Below are 21,072 nucleotides of genomic sequence, written 5' to 3'. Positions count from 1 at the left end.
CTGTTAGCCTTCCGTATTCAACTAACTGTAGAAACTATCTGTGTGTTTTGAAGTTTCACCTGAGGATATAAAGATATTAAAACACCATGAACCCAGCTTTAAAAACTTTGAATAATGTTGTTTATCTACAACTGAGATTAGGCCAGCAATCCTAAGAGAGGGAAGGACATTTCATAAAACTCAAAGGGTGCCTGAAGGGTTCAAGCAAACTTTGGTTTAATTCTTTCTTTGGAGGTTCAGTATCAGTTCAGTCGCTGAGTCATGTCTGACTCTTTGCGATCCCATGAACTGCAGCATGCCAGGCCTTCCTGTCCATCACCAACTCCCGGAGTCCACCCAAACCCATGTCCATTGAGTTGGTGATGCCATCCAACCATCTTATCCTCTGTCATCCCCTTCTCCTCCTGCCCTCTATCTTTCCCAGCATCAGGGTCTTTTCAAATGAGTCAGCTCTTTGCATCAGGTGGCCAAAGTACTGGAGTTTCTGCTTCAACATCAGTCCTTCCAATGAACACCCAGGACTGATCTCCTTCAGGATGGACTGATTGGATTTCCTTGCAGTCCAAGGGACTCTCAAGAGTCCTCTCCAACACCACAGTTCAAAAGCATCAATTCTTTGGGGCTCAGCTTTCTTTATAGTCCACTCTCACACCCATGCATGACTACTGGAAAAACCACAGCCTTGACTAGATGGACCTTTATTGACAAAGTAATGTCTCTGCTTTTCAATATGCTGTCTAGGTTGGTCATAACTTTCCTTCCAAGGAGTGTCTTTTCATTTCATGGCTGCAGTCACCATCTGCAGTGATTTTGGAGCCCAGAAAAATAAAGTCAGCCACTGTTTTCCCATTTATTTGCCATGAAATGATGGGACCGGATGCCATGATCTTAGTTTTCTGAATGTTGAGCTTTAAGCCAACTTTTTCACTCTCCTCTTTCACTTTGATCAAGAGGCTCTTTAGTTCTCCACTTTCTGCCATAAGGGTGGTGTCACCTACATATCTGAGGTTATTAATATTTCTCCCGGTAATCTTGATTCCAGCTGTGCTTCTTCCAGCCCAGTGTTTCTCATGATGTACTCTGCATATAAGTTAAATAAGCAGGGTGACAATATACAGCCTTGACGTACTCCTTTAGTTGGTCGTTAACTAATTGAAAAAGTGAAAGTGTCAGTCGCTCAGTCGTGTCCGACTCTCTGGGACTCCATGGACCGTACCCTACCAGGCTCCTCAGTCCATGGAATTCTCCAGGCAAGAATACTGGAGTGGTTGCCATTTCCTTCTCCAGGGAATCTTACCATGTGGATTCAACTCAGGTGTACCTGCATGCCCAACCCCCTCCCCCCGCCGCGGCCCTCGCCTTTTTTAATCAGGTCAGTACGACTCAACCCTTTCCAATTGGCACCCAGCTTTCTCCTGCCAGGTCTACAGAGAGTTCCACCAGTTTGAGGGCCGGAGGCAGCGCCTCCTCCAACCTCTTAAGGGGTGCCCGCCCAGGCCAGCCGCACCTGGACGCATCGCGGGTGGAACTGGGACACTCTGGAGGCGTGACGTAGCGGCCATTTACGGCTGCGGATTGGTGGGCGGGGGAAGGAGGGGCGGGCCACGTCGCCGGAACTGACGCATTCCGGAACGCGCTCTCTGCAGAGCAACCTGGGCTGCGCGTTACGAAGTTGATGCCCCCGTGGTTTTGCACATCTCTGTGCAGTTGACAGCGGATTCACTCCTCACGATTCCCCCGTCACCTCCCGCCACGTGAGTGGCATTGCCTTGTAGTAGTGTCCGTGAGCGTCGCTAAAGAAGTCCCGGGACGGGTTCGGTGGAGGTGAAGCCGCTCCAAGCTCCAGAAGGCGTGGAAGTTCCTCCGCGTTTATTTTAACTGGGCGTGAGCCTCTCTCTTTTCTTTGGCATCGGATGGTCCTGGCACGTCGTGGGTGGTGTTCATTGCTCAGACGTTTATTGCAATTTGGACAGAGAAAAACCACCGTTTTCTGTCATTTATCCTAGAGTAGGAGAATTCAAGCAGTAGGAAAATGTCTGTTTTCCCTAAAATATCTTTGAGACTTGAAGTTGAAAACTATCTTAAAGCGGGCTTTATGAATAAGGAGGTAGGTCAGATAAATATATTAAATGCTGTTTGCAGACATTCAAATATTTACACACTAGAGGGATAGGAAAAAAACCCTAAAAGACAATTAAATGTTTACAGCTGTTGTTTCTTATTACTAGCCTTTCCCAATGCATTAATATAGTATGCTGATGTCTTTCTGCAGGTATGTAATGAATCCTTCCTGAGCTAAGAGATGTATGGAGTGTTTTTTTTTTTTTTAACATTTCAGAATGGGAAAGGAAGGAGGAGGAAAAAAGCTGCTGTGTGCTTGGAGACAGGTGTCGGGGACTGAAGGGGTTACAGGGGTGAGCAAGCAAAGATCTGTGTCCTCTGAGAATGATACGTCCTGTAGGGAAGAAACACCTGTGTTCTTACAGCACCTGCTCCGTACTCAGGTGGAAGGTATACTGTTATTCAGCGAGTGCTTGTTAAATGCCACTGATTGTGCTAGGTGGTTTGCAGACCTTTCTTGTGTGTGTGCTCAGTCGTGTCCAACTCTTTGGGACCTCATTGACTGCAGCCTACCGGTCTCCTCTGTCCAGGCAAAAATACTGAAATGGATTGCCGTTTCCTACTCCAGAGGATCTTCCCAACCCAGGGGTTGAACCCACATCTTCTGCAGCTCTTTGCGTTGGCAGGTGGATTCTTTACCGCTGAGCCACCTGGGAAACTCCACATCCTAATCTTAGCAATCTTTTTTTGGTATATATTTCATCCCCATTTTTACAGGTGAGAGAGCTGAGGATCCAAAGAGTTATGTTCCTGAATCAAATCTACATTGCTGTCATGGTCCTAATGTTGAAATCTGAAGGGAAAGAGCTTAGGTGTTAGTACAGTGGGAAAAGGAATCGATTTGGAACCCCAAGTCCCGTGGTTTGCATCTCAGTGCTTTTTTACATCTCTGAAACTTGCTTTCCTCGTTTGTGAAGTTGGAGGACATTTAACAGCACTAAATTTTCAGGGTTAAGGTATTAGTCATAAGGGTGAGCACCTGGCACTGTAGGTCCTCAACAAGTGTTCCTTCTGCGTGCTGCTGGCAGCCTTGAGCACAGAAGTCCTCAGTGAATGTTGATTGATTGCCAGGCTCGTGCTCTCTGCCTTACCATCCTGCTTGTAGGCAACTTTGTATTTTCCAAATCTTTGGTATTGTATTCAAAGTAAAGCTGCACAGATGTTAATCATTTTCAAAGATGTTGGTGAAGCCATGACTTCTAGGTTAGATTTCTATGTTTTTATTCCCAAAGATTATGTTAAAGAGCATCACAGTATGGAAAGATAAAATAGTCTCCTTTTTCCCTAAATATTTTATTTATTTGGCTGCTTTGGGTCTTAGCTGCAGCATTTGGGTCTTTAGTTGGCAGCATGTGGAATCTAGTTTCCAGACTAGGTATTGAACCCAGGCCCCGTGCATTGGGAGCTCAAACTCTTACCTATTGGACCACCAGGGAAGTCCCTGAGGAAATATCTTCTTCATTCCAAAGAACTTTAGGGAGGGTGTTCAGAGAAAAAGAGGCAGTTTTCTTCCCCCAGAATTTTTGAAATGATTAACATTGTTTTATAAAAGAAAATTCAAATGTCTTTGACACACCAGTTCTTTTTCAAACATACTAACAGGATTTTACAAAAAGAAAAACTATCCCTATGTAATAAGTATCGAAAGTAGTGAAATATTTGGTTAAAAAAAACATAAACACTGAGAAAGTGCTAATATTTTTAGGCTAGTGGATTATTAGGCTGGCAAGTGGTTTATGAAGATTCTGTGAGGCAGGGGATAGTCAAAGATGACAAAAAATGGTGAAATACATGTCTTGAAGGCTTCAGTTAATTACAAGGAAACTTGGTCATTTGAGTCTTCATAACTCTTATTTCTGACAGGTATCTTGCTGGGTTTTTTTAGACAGTATCTGCTTGTTACTTTTAATAATAACGTGCATGTTTGCTCAGTCATGTCTTGATTTTTTGTGACTCCATGGACTGTAGCCCACCAGGCTCCTCTGTCCATGGGATTCTCCAGGCAAGAATACTGGAGTGGGTTACCATTTCCTTTTGCAGGGGATCTTCCCAACTCAGGGATCAAACCTGCATCTCCTGTGTCTATTGCATTGGGAGGCGGATTCTTTACCACTGCGCCACCTGGGAAGCCTAACATGTAGTATTACCATATAAAAAAAACTGATGGTGTGGGAGATTGTTGGGTGACAGTTTCAGGTGTTACATTTTCTTAAAATTCTGTTTACTGTTTTAAAAGGTTGCTAGCCAATTCGCTCTAGGATATGAGATTAGCAGGGAACTAATTCTACAGAAGTGATGTAACAGTTAATATTTTTATAAATAAGTAGAATGAAATCCTGAATTTGTGTGAATAAATGTAGCAGATATGTTCAAAATGTTAATAATGCCTTGCGGTTGAGGTAGTGATTTTCTAATCCCTTTTCATCAGGTGTTTCAGTAGGCGTTTATTAGCATAACCCTGTGAAAAATCACCATAACCTTAGTGTTACCAACATGTAAACAGGAAATGAAATGGAGCGTGATTGTGGAATGATGTTTCATCAGTTGGAACAAATGTATATGCATATATCTTAATATTTTTAATGTGTATTATGAAATTGAAACAGTAACTTGTTCTTTTCTTCTTTTCAGATTCTGTCCGCTTTAGGTAAACAAGAAGCAGAAAGGAGGTTTGAAACGCTGTTACATAACTTGTCTCACCCTCCGTCATTCACCACGGTCAGAGTAAATACGCATCTAGCCTCAGTGCAACATGTGAAAAATCTGTTATTTGATGAGCTTCAGAAGGTTGGTGCAAATTTTTGTCATTATGTACAGAAGGAGATTTCTCCAACTTATGCCACGTTGCTCCTAACATCATGTGAACGATACACTATAACAAGTTTACAAATAAGGAAATTGAGGATCACGAATGTTGTTCGAGGTTATATGGTGCGTGCTAATGCTAGAACTTGAACATAATACTTCTGATTCTGAGTTTATTTAGTAACTGGATATGTTACTCAACCCCTCCGGGCCTCTCTTGTTTCGTCATCTTCATCCTTAAAATGCTAAGAGGTCTGTTCTTTTTTTTTTTTTTTTTTTTAAGAGGTCTGTTCTAACCCAAAAAGTTTGTGCTGTTGTAAGCAGCTTATAACGATCACGAGGGCAGATCATATAGCTGAAGTGAGCCCAGAGGTCAGGCGGTGCCTACTGATTGCCTGTAGAATTGTATTTTTAATTTAATATAATAACAATGTAATTTATTGGGGTACAGTTGCTTTACAGTGTTGTGTTTGTTTCTTCATTCATTCAGCGAAATGAATCGGCCATGCATATACATATATCCCCTCTTCCTTGGGTTTCCTTCCCGTTTAGGTCATCAAAGAGCATTGGGTAGAGTTCCCTGTGCTGTACAGTAGGTTCTCATCAGTTATCTATTTTATACATCATATCAGTAATGTGTGTATGTCTATCCCAGTCTCCCAGTTCCTCCCACTTTCCCCCTTGGTGTCCATACGTGTGTTCTCTACGTCTGTGTCTGTTTCTGGTTTGCAAATAGTTTCATCTGTACCATTTTTCTGGATTCCACATTTATGTGGAATTACATGGTATTTTCCTGCTTCTGACTTATTTCACTCTGTATGATAGTCTCTAGGTCCATCCACATCTCTGCAAATGATAGTTTCTTTGCTAATTAAATATAATTTAATAAAAGGAAATTAAATAGCATAAAGAATGTATTTAAAAATAAGATAATGCAGATTTTTTTGGTTCAACTAATAGTTTTCATATAATACTCATTTTCTCTAACTGACAATGGATTGTAAAATGCATAAGAGGTCTGTTCTAACCCAAATTGTTAAAGTTTCAAATAGAAAGATAATATTTGAATTTTCTTGTTTATATTGTCTTAATTGCTTTCAAAATCTGTACATTTTGTAAGTGGAATAAGTCAGAGAAAGACAAATACTACATGATACCACTTATATGTGGAGTCCAAAAAAATACAACAAATTAGAGAATATAACAGAAAAGAAACAGAGTCACAGATAGAACAACTAGTGGTCACCAGCGGAGGCAGGCTCTGTAGGGGTGGGGGAGGTAAGTTAGGTGTAAGATATGCTCAAGGATGTACCTATAACACAGAGTATAATTAATATTTTACAGTAAGTGTAAGGGAAAAATAACCTTTGAAAATTATTTAAAAAAAATACCAGAAAGAAAACCCCAGAGCTGTGCATTGTGTGTTTCATACACTGTGCACTGAGATTTGCCCCCCAGGAAATGTAAGATGGAGCAAAACAAGGTGCCTGACGTGGGGTAGTTTTAGTTATTCCATTTTGCAGTTATTATTACATCTCTTCTAACAAATAACCACAGATGGGTGTCAGCAGGCCTATTTCTACCTAAGTACCTAAATGAAAAGGAAAGAGATAAGCATTTTAAAAGCCTCCCGTTTGTATATCATAGTAGGCTGTTTTGTAAGTTTCCTCTGGATAGAACGTTGTGAAATTTTCAGAGCATCTTCACTGATATTGATTCTTTTTATTTTATTGAAGTGTGGTTGATTTACAGTGTTGTCTGTGCTGTGCAGCAGAGTGACTCAGTTATATATATACACGCACACACGCATAATCTTTTTCACTTGCTTTTGTTATCACAGGATGTTGAATATAGTTCCCTGTGCTATACATTAGGACCTTGTTGTTCGAGTCATTTGTTTTTTGTCTTTAATATCACCACATCAGTGAAATGTTTATCATACTGTCTTTAAGAACAGTTCTATAAACTTCAAGTAGTGAGGAGAGGACCAAGATGTAAGAAGAATCAGCTATACTTTCTGTCTGTATGAAACCAGAACTTAGTATAATAATTATGTAAAACTTGGAGAAAGGTTATTCTGAATTTTAATGAGTGGTAATTTTATTGACCATATGAGGCATACAGTGTGAACAGTTCCTCTAAGCAGCTAAGATTATTACTTTTATATAGCCATGTGTATAGATTTCCAGCTTGAATAAAGGAAGTTGTTCTGTGCAAAACTCAGGCAGATCCAGGTGGTTTTCTTTTCTCGAAAATTATTCCTAGAGCTTAGATAACCTAGGATCCCAGTCTGATAGAAAGAAAGCTCAGGTGTTGTGTCTAAGACAAGGCAGATGAAATCATTCTGGGCTTTGAGTCCCTTTCTGTAAAGGTTGAGATGAGACTGAGAAAGTGGGGCTGTGGGCAGTAAGGACGGACCTGGTGGTTGAGTCTTGCCTCTTGCTACCAGGAAAGGGGACTCAAAGGAGGTTTTAGATCGCAGATGTTCGTTTTCCATGTCCCAAAGCTCACATGTATCCCGAAGGCATATCCTGAATGGTATATAAGCGGGTGCTTTGTCTCCAGATTTCTCTGGGTCACATATTGAAATTTCATCTTTTAAAATTTCATTTGACTAGCGAGGATGTGGAGAAGCTGGAACCTGTCTCCACTGGTGGGAAAGTCAAGTGGTCTGGCATCTTTGGAAAAGTCTGTGGTCTCTTAAAAAGCTAAACATAAACTTACTGTACAACCCAGCAATTCCACTCCTATATCTATCCAAGAGAAGTGGAAACATATGTCCATGCAGAGACTTGGACATGAATATTATTAGCAGCATTGTTTGTAATAACCAAAAGGGGGAGACTGTCCAAATGTTCATTGACTGGTGAATAGAAAAACAAAACGTGGTTAAATTCACAGCATGTAACGGAACTCAGCAATGAAAGTGATGAACTAATACATGCTACCACGTGGGTGAATCTCAGAAATACCATAGTGAGTGCAAGAAGCCAGGCACAAGACCCCCTGTAGTATGTGATCCTATTTGTTTGAAATGTCTAGAAAAGGCAGCTTCTAGAGAAAGAAGTAGGTTAGTGGTTGCCTGGGGTTGTGGCTTGAACAGGGATTGACTGCAGATGGGCGTGAAGAATCTGTGTGTTGTGATGGATAGGACCTAAAACTGAATTCTAGTGATGGTTGCACAATTCCGTAAATTTGCTAAAAAAAAAAAAAAAAATCGTTGAATTGTGCATTTCATATGGATATATTTTATGGTATGTAAAGTAAACCTCAATAAGGCTGTTTTAAAAAGGGCACAGGGTAGAAACAAACAGAAAAAGAGGCCTGTGGTATGTTTGGTTAAAAAAGTGTGTGATATTTTTATGAAAGTTAGGCACACATGGTTTTATGAAAGTTTTACTTCTGTATTGTTTTAATATCTGATAGAAAAGGAGAGAAGGAAAATCTTGGCCTGAGCAGGGTTGATATCTGTGTAGAATATCTCTGTAGTATGGAGAGAGTGTAGTGCTTCCGAAGCAAAACAAAAACAAATGACAAAATTCATTATCTTCTCCTTGCAGGGATCATAGTCTAGACACTGTAAGGCAGCAGTCCCCAACCTTTTTGGCACCAGGGTCTGGTTTTTCCAGTCTCCCAGTTGAAGACAGTTTTTCCGTGAACCAAGGGAGGGGATGGTTTTGGAGTGATTCAAGTGCATTACATTTATTATGCACTTTATTTCTATTATTATTTCATCAGCTCCACCTCAGATCATCCCAGAGGTTGGGCACTCCTGCTAGGGTATCAGAGAGAACAGGAGGAAGAGAGGGGAAAAAACAGAGAGGTTTGTTTGAATGAGTTCACCTTCAAGATGTCTTACTATGCTGTTGGGTATGGTTAGTTCAAAATTCCCTTTGCTCAGAGGAAGCAGAACTCAGAAGAGCTGTTGAGTTAGTAGAAAAATAGTCTGATTTCCAAAATCTGAAGAATTTTTGTTCTCTTTCCTTTCCAACTTAGAAATAGGTTGATTTTGGGTTTTTGATAGCTAGTGTATTGATACTACAGTGCAGCACAAGTATCTATTATTGTTACTGCTTTGGTGCAGTATGTGAAGATGTGTGAGTCTAATCAGTGGCATACACAGCAGAGACTTGTTTTCCAGTATTTGTGTGTGGCCCTCTGATAGACACAGAGTCCTTGCTCTCCATTCCCTTCTTTTATGGGGAGTGCCCAGTTGTCTTCTGTCTGTAGCCATGGTGTGCTGGTACATACCAAACAAACCCCTTTCTAGGAAAAATAATGCTGGTTTGTAGTGTTTGCTTTTTTTTGTGGTGTAAATGCTCCCACTCTGGTCAATTTTAAGCTGCCAGCATGACTATTGACTTGGCAAGAGATGCACACAGTTGGCTCCCATGAGACTGCTGCTAAGTCGCTTCAGTCATGTCTGACTCTGTGCGACCCTGTAGACGGCAGCCCACCAGGCTCCTCTGTCCCTGGGATTCTCCAGGCAAGAATACTGGAGTGGGTTGCCATTTTCTTCTCCATACCCATGAGATTGGGAGTTGGCTTTAGCACCTACGCTGCTGGCCCTGCACCTATTTCTAGTCTGAAGGCCAAGTATGGTGGAGGATACTGAATATATTCAGCCTTTGCCAGGAAGCATCATCAAAACTGATGTGGCAGGACGTCCCTAGTGGTCCAGTGGTTAACACTCTGCGCTTCCACTACAGGGGGCACCGGTTCAATCCCTGGTAGGGGAACTAAAATCTCACATGCCACGGTGCAACCAAAAACAGACAGACAAGTAAACAAAAAACTTACATGGCATTCAGTGTTGATAATATATAATACACAGCATTTAAAAATCTCAGTCTTTAATGTCCTATTTATGCAACTCTATACTGGATATGTGTTTTCAAAGTAGGTCACTTGAGGTCAACATGGTTTGTGTTTACAAAGTCAAACTAAACAAAATTGAGCCTTTTTCTTGTAAAGAAGTCAAGAAACTCGAGAATCAAATTATAGAGAAAATGTTGTTTTGAAGTCTTTGATTTTTTTTTTTTGTAGTATCCCATGGAAAAAAATGAGAATAATCCTAAATCAAACTTTATGCTCTGTTAGGTAATGATAATGAAAAGCTCTGTAATTTGAAATTTACCCAGTGTGTTGATTGCTTTGTAATCCTCTGTGTTTATTTTCAACAGCAGTTTAATGGATTAAGTTTTCCTGTTCTTCAGCATCCAGACCTTCAGGATGTCTTACTTATTCCTGTTATTGGACCTAGGTTTGTAACTATTTCATTTTCAAATTGTATTCTTATAAATAAAAATTTGTCACAGGTTCTTTTTTTTGCTGTTTGGTGATAGTACTAAGTTTCTCTATTAGCAACTTTATTTGGATAGGAAATCACAAACTTGATAAATGTTGACTAGATTGTCTGTCATGGAGAATACTACAAAAGAACACTGGGAATGGACTCAGCTATCTTGAGAGGAATGCATATTAGTTCCATTTAGTGGTGATTGATTTTTTTTCATTCTGTAAGACATTTGTTTACTTGCATATCATAGATTCCACTGCTAAATTAAAAATTTTTGGAGCTACAACAGAAATACAAAGCAACAGTGTTTCCTATTTTCATAACTGATATATTTGTAGAATTTTTTTAATTCACGATGATGTTAAATTACTGTATTCTCTGAGTAGAACGGGCTACCGTGGTAGCTCAGCTGGTGAAGAATCCTCCTGCAATGCGGTAGACCCCAGTTCCATCCCTGGGTCGAGAAGATCCCCTGGAGAAGGGATAGGCTACCTACTCCAGTATTCTTGGGCTTCCCTGGTGGCTGAGACGGTGAAGAATCGGCCTGCAATGCGGGAGACCTGGGTTTGATCCCTGGGTTGGGAAGATCCCCTGGAGAAGGGAATGGCAACCCACTCCAGTATTCTTGCCTGGAGAATCTCCATGGACATAGGAGCCTGGCGGGCTAAAGTCCATGGGGTCGCAAAGAGTTGGACACGACTGAGCAACTAAGCACAGCTAAATAGAAGAGATACTGTGTTTGGAAGGCATGTGTTTAAAAAAGGAAAAAAAAAATAATAGGCTTTTATATTATAATGGGAATTCTGTTCCCAAAGAGCATTTTAAAATCCCTAATTGTGATAAAAAAATTTTAATACCCCTAAGAGTAGTAATAAACACAAAAATGTTCATTTTGTTAAAGCTTTAAAGTATTGATAATTTAGTGGTCAACAGTAGAGTAATGGTTTTTGGTTTATCCATTTAGTGGAATATTATACAGCCTTAAATGTGGGAGAATTATATGTACAAATAAATGATGATATTTACAATTAAATACCCAAAGCATATGCTCTGTGTAGGATAATCACATTTCTTTTGCAATTAAATATTACAGATTTATGTATATTTACTTATGCACAGAAAAAAGCCTGGAGGGTATAATATACCCAACTGTTAACAGGGATTAATTCTGAGTGCTTAACTCTGAGGAGGTTGGGAGAAACTAGGTAAGAAGAGGCTCTAATTGTAACATTTCTGGTTTATTTTATTTTATTTTTCTGTAAACACGTATTACTTTTGCAGTTAAAAATTGAGTCTGTAAACTCCTTATTGTGTATTTTTGTTAAGAGGAACATTGCATTAGTGAATGGAGGAGTCTTAAGTGTGCTGAGTTTTGCTAAATTCATACAACTATATAGTCAGGACTCACTCCCATCAAGATATACACCATTTCCATCACCAGAAAATTCTCTGCATTTTGCCCCTCATACTAGGAAACCACTGTTCTGATTTCTCTCATTCCTATTTAGTTTTAAACCAACTAGTTACTATAGTTGATCAGTCACAGGTCTTCTGAGATCTGCGATTCATTTTGGAATACACTGGACGTCATTCCACGATGCCCATAGTTTTCCATAATCTGTGTAACTCTATTTCATTCTTACTGGCTTCATAATAATCCTTTCATCCTATTCTTTGTAGTGAGTAAGCTACTCATTAAAACATTAGTGAACTGTGTAACACAGATGGTGAGTTACAGGAAAGCACTGAGAAATCTTTTAGGATTGTGGATTCATATACCTACCTTTGATTTCTGAAAGGAGCATGTCAGCTGTTTTTTGTCTTTTAAACTCATCACCAGTTTTATTAGGTATCTTTTGACTTTCCACTATGAAAAATGAAGAAATTCTTATAGCTGCCCTAAAACTTCCACCAACCAGTTTTTATTTACTGTTAGTTTTTTTTTTTTTTTTTAACATTATAAAGCTTTGTAACATTTTTTATTCAATTCAGGTGAATGCAGTGTTTGACTTGCAATAACGGTAGTTTATTTCTGAGTTCTTTATCTTGACTGATTGGATATTGTCATTTAGCATAGGGGTCCCCAACCTTCTGGATCTAATGCCTGCTGATCTGAGGTGGAACTGATGTAATAATAATAGAAATAAAGTGCACAGTAAAAGTAATGCATTTGAATCACTACCCCAAACCACTCCACCCACCCCCCCCCCCGCCCCGGCCATGGAAGAGTTATCTCCATGAAGCCAGTCCCTGGTGCTAAGAAGGCTGGGGACCCCTGATTTAGCAGGTCTGCAGCATCTGCTTCTCTTCTCCCAGGTATGTTTCTTGTATCCTCTACATTCTCACTTGAGAATTGCTTGTTGCCTTTATATTTATTTTAAATATTTATTTATTTATGGCTGCGCTGGGTCTTGGTTGTGTCACGCAGGCTTCTCTCTGGTTGTAGCACCTGCGTCTCAGAGTGCGTGGGTTCAGTATTTGTGATTCACAGGTCTAGTTGTCGCACATCATGTGGAATCTTAGTTCCTCGACCAGGGATTGAACCTGTGTCACCTGCATTGCAAAGTGGATTCCTAACCACTGACTGAACCACATGGGAAGTCTTTGTTTTTGCCTTTATATGTAAGTAAGGACTTGGTTAAGTATGTGTAGTCATTTCAGGTCACATGTTATTTCCCTTAGAACTGTGTAGACACTGCTTCCACAATCTTGTGGCCTCATGTGTTGCTGTGAAAAAAATCTGAGCCAAAAAGTATTTTCCCTTTTGCAACAAAGTCTTGATCTTTCACTTGGAGATCTATGAGACTCTTAGGCATTGGACTGTAGAAACTTGGCTGGGATATCCCTTGATTTTGGTTATTCTCTTAATTTTGATTGAAACACAGTGGGATTTTTCAATGATAAGTCTTCTGGTAGTTCTTTGAAGATTTTTCCATTACATACCTTTGCCTTCTGTGTTAGGAGGACACTAATACTCTGTATGTTGGATTTCCAGTGGGAATGTTCCCTGTGTTGGGCTCTCCTAGACAGCCCAGGGTCAGTAATGAGCTGGAAGGACTCCCCAGAACTCAGCATCTAGTCAAGGATTTATTGGCAAGGATTTATTGCATGAAAGGGGTACAAAAACCATGTCAGCAAAGGGAAGGGCATATGGGGTAGAGTCAGGAGGAAACCAGGCATGAGCTTCCAAAAAGTTGCTCCCCATGGAGTTAACCAGGATGGGCTTCATTCTTTCAGCAGTCAGTTTTGACGTGAGTAAAACTGTCTGTGAGGGCAGCCCATTAGAGCCTCATCACCCAAGGTTTCAGTTGGCAGGCCCCCTCTGCCTGGCATGTGCCAAATTCCAGACTCCCAAAAGGAAAGCAGGTGTTCCGAATGACCACACTGCTTGTACAAACAGTAGCTGACTGTTACTAGAGCTGGTTTTATATCAGTGCTGGGAACTGTTTCCCAGTCAAGTTTTCAGATGCCAGCCAAGGGCCACCTTCTAAGCAGGCTTCTTTCAGAATAGCTGTCTCAAGTCTGTTATGTTAGCTCTTTAATTTCAGGAGATTGACCATCCTTTACTTGCTGAGCTAAGCTAGTTCACTTTTCTTCTTTTTTATCTTGTTGTTCTCTCTTTTTAAAGGTTCTTTTTAGTTTCTTTGAGGGCTTCCCTGGTGACTCAGATGGTAAAGAATGTGCCTGCAATGCAGGAGACCTGGGTTTGATCCCTGGGTTGGGAAGATCCCCTGGAGAAGGGAATGGCAACCCACTCCAGTATTCTTGCCTGGAGAATCCCATGGACTCAGAAGCCTGGCGGGCTATAGTCCACAGGGTCGCGAAGAATCAGACATGCTTGAGCAACTAACACACACACCCATTTTCTTTGAAACTATAGAGAGGTTATTTGAGATTTTGCTCTTTTTTGGTCTGTACAGTTTGTTTTGCCTTTGGTTTATTATAGCTTTGTTTAATGCTACACACATCCCTTGGTGTTCATGGGCGATTGGACCCCCTCCCCCACAACAAATACCAATATCCACAGTTGCTCAAGTCTTTTATGTAAAATGGTATAGTATTTGCATATAACTCATGCACATCCTTAGCATACTTTAAATAATTTCTAGATTACTTGCAATACCTAATACTATGTGAACAGCAAATTCAAGTTTTGCCTTCTGGAACTTTCTGGAATTAAATTTTTTTTTTCCTGTCTGTGGCTAGTTGAATCCACAGATGCAGAAGCTGAGGGAGGGCCATCTGTACCTATGCATCTGTCCCACCTTGAATGAATACTCGAATGAAAACATTTACATAGAGTCACCTGGTCTGCACTTTGGGTCAAGTGTGTAACCGGATAACTCATCAGATGTGTTTTTGAAAACACTTTCACCACATCTTTTCTAGTGGCTTATCTCTAGTTCTGGTGAGCTGAGCTGATGAAGGCTTTGCTGTGAGGGGCGGGGGGTGGGTGGGGCGTCTAGCTCATAGCTGTCTCGTTGGGGGCTTTAACTTTTGGTTATGCTTAGTGAACTCAGGGGAGGAGTCACAGCATTGATGGCACTTTGCTGTTCTTCCCTTCACTACTTCAAGAGAGTTTATCCAGGTTTGTTAGAGAAAACTTGTCTGCTTGTGCCACTTCTGCCAGTCCACTTCCTCTTTCGGCTTTATCCATAGGGAATGGGACTGACATGACATACCCAGACCTTGCTTTTTTCTGCCTGACCTTTGGTCCTGTTTCTGAGTAATGAATAATTGTTTGGGTATCCAAGAGCCTTTCCTTTTCAGAAACAGTCATACCCTATTGAGGAATTGGATTTGATCCAGATTTCATTGTGTCAGCTAATTACTCTTCACTTGCATCTTAGCTGCTGCTTAGATTTCTTGCAAATGGAATTTTCTTTCAAATTTTTCTTCCCCCATTTTTGTGAGCTTTAGAAAAAGAAATATATGTGTACTTTTACTTGTTGACAAATTTTTTTTTTTACTAGAAGCTCAACATTTCACAGAGATTTAGGATATCAAAATGTAGGTTAAACTATTTAAAGAGAGAGAACAATTCAAAAAGTAAATCTCACCATAAAATTCAGGTTCCTTCATTTTATTTAACATGATATTTAATTTACTGAGCAAATATATGTATATATAAAATAATTTTTTTAAGTTTTTAAATTTATTTCAGTATTGCTTCTGTTTTTTTTTATGTTTTGATTTTTCAGCCCCAAGGCATGTGGGATCTTAGCTTTCCAACCAGGGATCAGACTTGCATCCCCTGCGTTGGAAGGCGAAGTCCTAAGCACTGGACTGCCAGGAAAGTCTTGATCAAATATATTTTAATGTTAGGAAGGTTTTACCAATGGTAATTAGATTGAAGTAAGGTGGTACTGCTGAAGTTGATGGTATCAACGTCAACTATATTGAAAAACTTAAAAGAGAAAATTGAATGCCAGTCTTCTCTTGATCCAAAGTATTTTTCATTTTTTTAATTGAAATATAGTTGACTTACGGTGGGATGTTAGTTTCAGGTATATAGCAGAGTGCTTCAGTTATATATTCCTTTTCAGATTCTTTTCCCTTAAAGGTTTTTACAAAATATTTGGTTTAGTTCCCTGCGCTATACAATAGGTCCTTGTTGATTATTTATATTATATATATTAGTGTGTCTATGTTAATCCCAAACTCCTAATTTATCCCCCCATATAAGCATCTTTTTAAAATGTTTATTGTTGTATAGTTGATTTACAATGTTGTGTTAGTTTCTGCTGTACTGGAAAGTGAATCAGTTATACATACACATATATTCACTCTTTTTTTAGATTTTTTTCCCATTTCAGTCATTACACAGTATTGGGTAGAGTTCCCTGTGCTACAGAGTAGGTCCTTATTATTAATAGTTATCTCTTTAACTTATAATAGTGTGTATATGACGGTCCCACTCTCCTGATTTATCCCTCTCTTGCAGTAGCCCTAAGTTTGTTTTCTGCATGCATATAAGAGTATTTTATTTTATTTTTTTTTAAATTTTATTTTATTTTTAAACTTTACATAATTGTATTAGTTTTGCCAAATATCAAAATGAATCCACCACAGGTATACATGTGTTCCCCATCCTGAACCCTTCTTCCTCCCCATACCATCCCTCTGGGTCATCCCAGTGCTCTAGCCCCAAGCATCCAGTATCGTGCATCGAACCTGGACTGGCATCTCGTTTCATACATGATATTTTACATGTTTCAATGCCATTCTCCCAAATCTTCCCACCCTCTCCCTCTCCCTCAGAGTCCATAAGACTGTTCTATACATCAGTGTCTCTTTTGCTGTCTCGTACAAAGGGTTATTGTTACCGTCTTTCTAAATTCCATATATATGCGTTAGTATACTGTAATGGTGTTTTTCCTTCTGGCTTACTTCACTCTGTATAATAGGCTCCAGTTTCATCCACCTCATTAGAACTGATTCAAATGTATTCTTTTTAATGGCTGAGTAATACTCCATTGTGTATATGTACCACAGCTTTCTTATCCATTCATCTGCTGATGGACATCTAGGTTGCTTCCATGTCCTGGCTATTATAAACAGTGCTGCGATGAACATTGGGATACACGTGTCTCTTTCCCTTCTGGTTTCCTCAGTGTGTATGCCCAGCAGTGGGATTGCTGGATCATAAGGGAGAAAATAATAGCAAATGAAGCAACTGACAAACAACTAATCTCAAAAATATACAAGCAACTCCTACAGCTCAACTCCAGAAAAATAAATGACCCAATCAAAAAATGGGCCAAAGAACTAAATAGACATTTCTCCAAAGAAGACATACAGATGGCTAACAAACACATGAAAAGATGCTCAACATCACTCATTATCAGAGAAATGCAAATCAAAACCACTATGAGGTACCATTTCACACCAGTCAGAATGGCTGCGATCCAAAAGTCTACAAATAATAAATGCTGGAGAGGGTGTGGAGAAAAGGGAACCCTCTTACACTGTTGGTGGGAATGCAAACTAGTACAGCCACTATGGAGAACAGTGTGGAGATTCCTTAAAAACCTGGAAACGAGTGTTTTAAACACAGTACCCCAACCATTTTTTAAAGACTGCATTTAAATCAGTGGAATTTTTTAGGCCAATATTCAATTTGTAATTTTTAAGAATCTCTTTATATTGTCTGTTGGTATTCTTTCCTTTTAGATAAAAATCTATTTCTAGCAGGTCAGAAAATTAAATTTCCCTAAAATTGAGTGTATAATTCAGTAGCAGAAATATCTTGAGATACAAATGAGATTGAGTTTGCCTTTCTCTTCCAGCCGTTCCATTTCCGTTTCTCATAGTTGCCTTGCTACTAGCGGTAGCACTTTGGTTTTCAGTTACTGTTTGTATGTATGAAATAATAGGGTGAATACAATGGAATATTCACGTAATTGCTCAAAGACTGCTGGTTCAATTGGTTGACATGCAAATGAGATATCATGATCGTGTGATATCTCAAAATTATATTCTGCAAATGAGATACCAGATTCAGTTCAGTTCAGCCGCTCAGTCGTGTCCGACTCTTTGTGACTGCATGAACTGCAGCACGCCAGGCCCCCTATCTATCACCAACTCCCAGAGTTCACCCAACCATGTCCATCGAGTCAGTGATGCTATCCAACAATCTCATCCTGTGTCACCCCCTTCTCCTCCTGCCCTCAATCCTTCCCAGCATCAAAGTCTTTTCAAATGAGTCGGCTCTTCGCATCAGGTGGCCAAAGTATTGGAGTTTCTGCTTCAACATCAGTCCTTCCAATGAACACCCAGGACTGATCTTTAGGATGGACTGGTTGGATCTCCTTGCAGTCTAAGGGACTCTCGAGAGTCTTCTCCAGCACCACAGTTCAAAAGCATCAATACTTTGGCACTGAGCTTTCCTGACAGTCCAACTCACATCCATACACGACCACTGGAAAAACCATAGCCTTGACTAGACAGACCTCTATTGACAAAGTAATGTCTCTGCTTTTTAATATGCTGTCTAGGTAGGTCATAACTTTCCTTCCAAGGAGTAAGCGTCTTTTAATTTCATGGCTGCAGTCACCATCTGCAGTGATTTTGGAGCCCAGAAAAATAAAGTCTGACACTGTTTCCACTGTTTCCCCGTCTATTGCCCATGAAGTGATGGGACCGCATGCCATGATCTTCGTTTTCTGAATGTTGAGCTTTAAGCCAACTTTTTCACTCTCCTCTTTCACTTTCATCAAGAGGCTCTTTAGTTCTTCACTTTCTGCCATAAGGGTAGTGTCATCTGCATATCTGAGGTTATTGATATTTCTCCCAGCAATCTTGATTCCAGCTTGTGCTTCCTCCAGCCCGTCGTTTCTCATGATGTACTCTGTTAAATAAATTAAATAAGCAGGGTGACAATATACAGCCTTGATGTACTCCTTTTCCTATTTGGAATCATTCTGTTGTTCCATGTCCAGTTCTAACTGTTGCTTCCTGACCTGCATACAGGTTTCTCAAGAGGCAGGTCAGGTGGTCTGGTATTCCCATCTCTTTCAGAATTTTCCACAGTTGATTGTGATCCACACAGTCAAAGGCTTTGGCATAGTCAATAAAGCAGAAACAGATATTTTTCTGGAACTCTCTTGCTTTTTCAATGATCCAGCGGATGTTGGCAATTTGATCTCTGGTTCCTCTGCCTTTTGTAAAACCAGCTTGAACATCTGGAAGTTCATAATTCACATATTGCTGAAGCCTGGCTTGGAGAATTTTTAACGTTACTTTACTAGCATGTGAGATGAGTGCAATTGTGAAGTATGAGCATTCTTTGGTATTGCCTTTCTTTGGGATTGGAATGAAAACTGACCTTTTCCAGTCTTGTAACCACTGCTGAGTTTTCCAAATTTGCTGGCATATTGAGTTCAGCACTTTCACAGCATCATCTTTCAGGATTTGAAATATCTCAACTGGTATTCATCACCTCCACTAGCTTTGTTCGTAGTGATGCTTTCTAAGGCCCACTTGACTTCACATTCCAGGACGTTTGGCTCTGCTTCTGCTGCTGCTGCTGCTGCTGCTAAGTCGCTTTAGTTGTGTCCGACTCTGTGGGACCCCATAGACGGCAGCCCACCAGGCTCCCTCGTCCCTGGGATTCTCCAGGCAAGAACACTGGAGTGGGTTGCCATTTCCTTCTCCAGTGCATGAAAGTGAAAAGTGAAAGTGAAGTTGCTCAGTCGTGTCCGACTCTTCGAGACCCCGTGGACTGCAGCCCACCAGGCTCCTCCGTCCATGGGATTTTCCAGGCAAGAGTACTGGAGTGGGGTGCCATTGCCTTCTCTGTGTCTGGCTCTAGGCGAGTGATTACACTTTCGTGATTATCTTGGTTGTGAAGATCTTTTTTGTACAGTTCTTCTGTGTATTCTTGCCACCTCTTCTTAATATCTTCTGCTTCTGTTAGGTCCATACCATTTCTGTCCTTTATCGAGCCCATCTTTGCATGAAATGTTCCTTGGTATCTCTCATTTTCTTGAAGCAATCTCTAGTCTTTCCCATTCTGTTGTTTTCCTCTATGTCTTTGCATTGATCGCTGAAAAAGGCTTTCTTATCTCTCCTTGCTATTCTTTGGAACTCTGCATTCAAATGGGTATAGCTTTCCTTTTCTCCTTTGCTTTTCGCTTCCCTTCTTTTCACAGCTATTTGTAAGACCTCCCCAGACAGCCATTTTGCTTCTTTGCATTTTTCTTGGGGATGGGCTAGATCCCTGTCTCCTGTACAATGTCACTAACCTCTGTCCATAGTTCATCAGGCACTCAGTCTGTCAGTTCTAGTCCCTTAAATCTGTTTCTCACTTCCACTGTATAGTCATAAGGGATTTGATTTAGATCATACCTTAATGGTCTAGTGGTTTTCTCCACTTTCTTCAATTTCAGTCTGAATTTGGCAATAAGGAGTTCATGATCCGAGCCACAGTCAGCTCCCAGTCTTTTTTTGCTGACTGTATAGAACTTCTCCATCTTTGGCTGCAAAGAATATGATCAATCTGATTTTGGTGTCGACCATCTGGTGATGTCCATGTGTAGAGTCTTCTCTTGTGTTGTTGGAAGAAGGTGTTTGCAATGACCAGTGCGTTTTCTTGGCAGAACTCTGTTAGCCTTTGCCCTGCTTCATTCTGTACTCCAAGGCGAAATTTGCCAGTTACTCCAGGTGTGTGTTGACTTCCTACTTTTGCATTCCAGTCCTCTATAATGAAAAGGACATCTTTTTTGGGTGTTAGCTCTAGAAGGTCTTGTAGGTCTTCATAGAACTGTTCAGCTTCTTCAGCGTTACTGGTTGGGGCATAGACTTGGATATTGAATGGTTTGCCTTGGAAATGAACAGAGATAATTTTTTGTTTTTGACATTGCATCCAAGTACTGCATTTTGGACTCTCTTGTTGACTATGATGGCTACTCCATTTCTTCTAAGGGATTTGTGCCCACAGTAGTAGATATAATGGTCATCTGAGGTAAATTCACCCATTCCAGTCCATCTTAGTTCACTGATTCTTAGAATGTCGATGTTCACTCTTGTCATCTCCTGTTTGACCACTTCCAACAATGGCAACCCACTCCAGTACTCTTGCCTGGAAAATCCCATGGACGGAGGGGGCCTGGTGGGCTGCAGTCTATGGGGTCGCACAGAGTCGGACACGACTGAAGCAACTTAGCAGCAGCAGCAATTTGCCTTGATTCATGGACCTAACATTCCAGGCTCCTATGCAATATTGCTCTTTACAGCATCGAACCCTGCTTCCATCAGCAGTCCCATGCACAACTGGGTGGTGTTTTTACTTTGGCTCCATCTCTTCATTTTTTCTGGAGTTATTTCTCCACTGATCTCCAGTAGCA

At 40.4% G+C, this 21,072-nt stretch overlaps 1 protein-coding gene across 1 annotated transcript in view; it reads left to right on the top strand.

Moving 5' to 3' along the window:
- The first annotated feature begins 1,634 nt into the window (after window positions 1-1,634).
- NSUN6 (NOP2/Sun domain family, member 6) overlaps window positions 1,635-21,072 on the top strand; it is a 79,617-nt gene continuing 60,179 nt past the window's right edge. The window contains exons 1-3 of the mRNA XM_010860072.1: window positions 1,635-2,107; window positions 4,753-4,908; window positions 10,110-10,189. Coding sequence (XP_010858374.1) covers window positions 2,033-2,107; window positions 4,753-4,908; window positions 10,110-10,189 — 311 coding nt within the window. The 5' untranslated portion in view covers window positions 1,635-2,032. The remainder of the gene's footprint in view (window positions 2,108-4,752; window positions 4,909-10,109; window positions 10,190-21,072) is intronic.

This window comes from Bison bison, unplaced genomic scaffold (assembly GCF_000754665.1).
Source record: "Bison bison bison isolate TAMUID 2011002044 unplaced genomic scaffold, Bison_UMD1.0 scf7180017864461, whole genome shotgun sequence".
In the NCBI taxonomy this organism is placed as follows: domain Eukaryota; kingdom Metazoa; phylum Chordata; class Mammalia; order Artiodactyla; family Bovidae; genus Bison; species Bison bison.
This window is presented reverse-complemented; position numbering and strand designations above follow the sequence as displayed.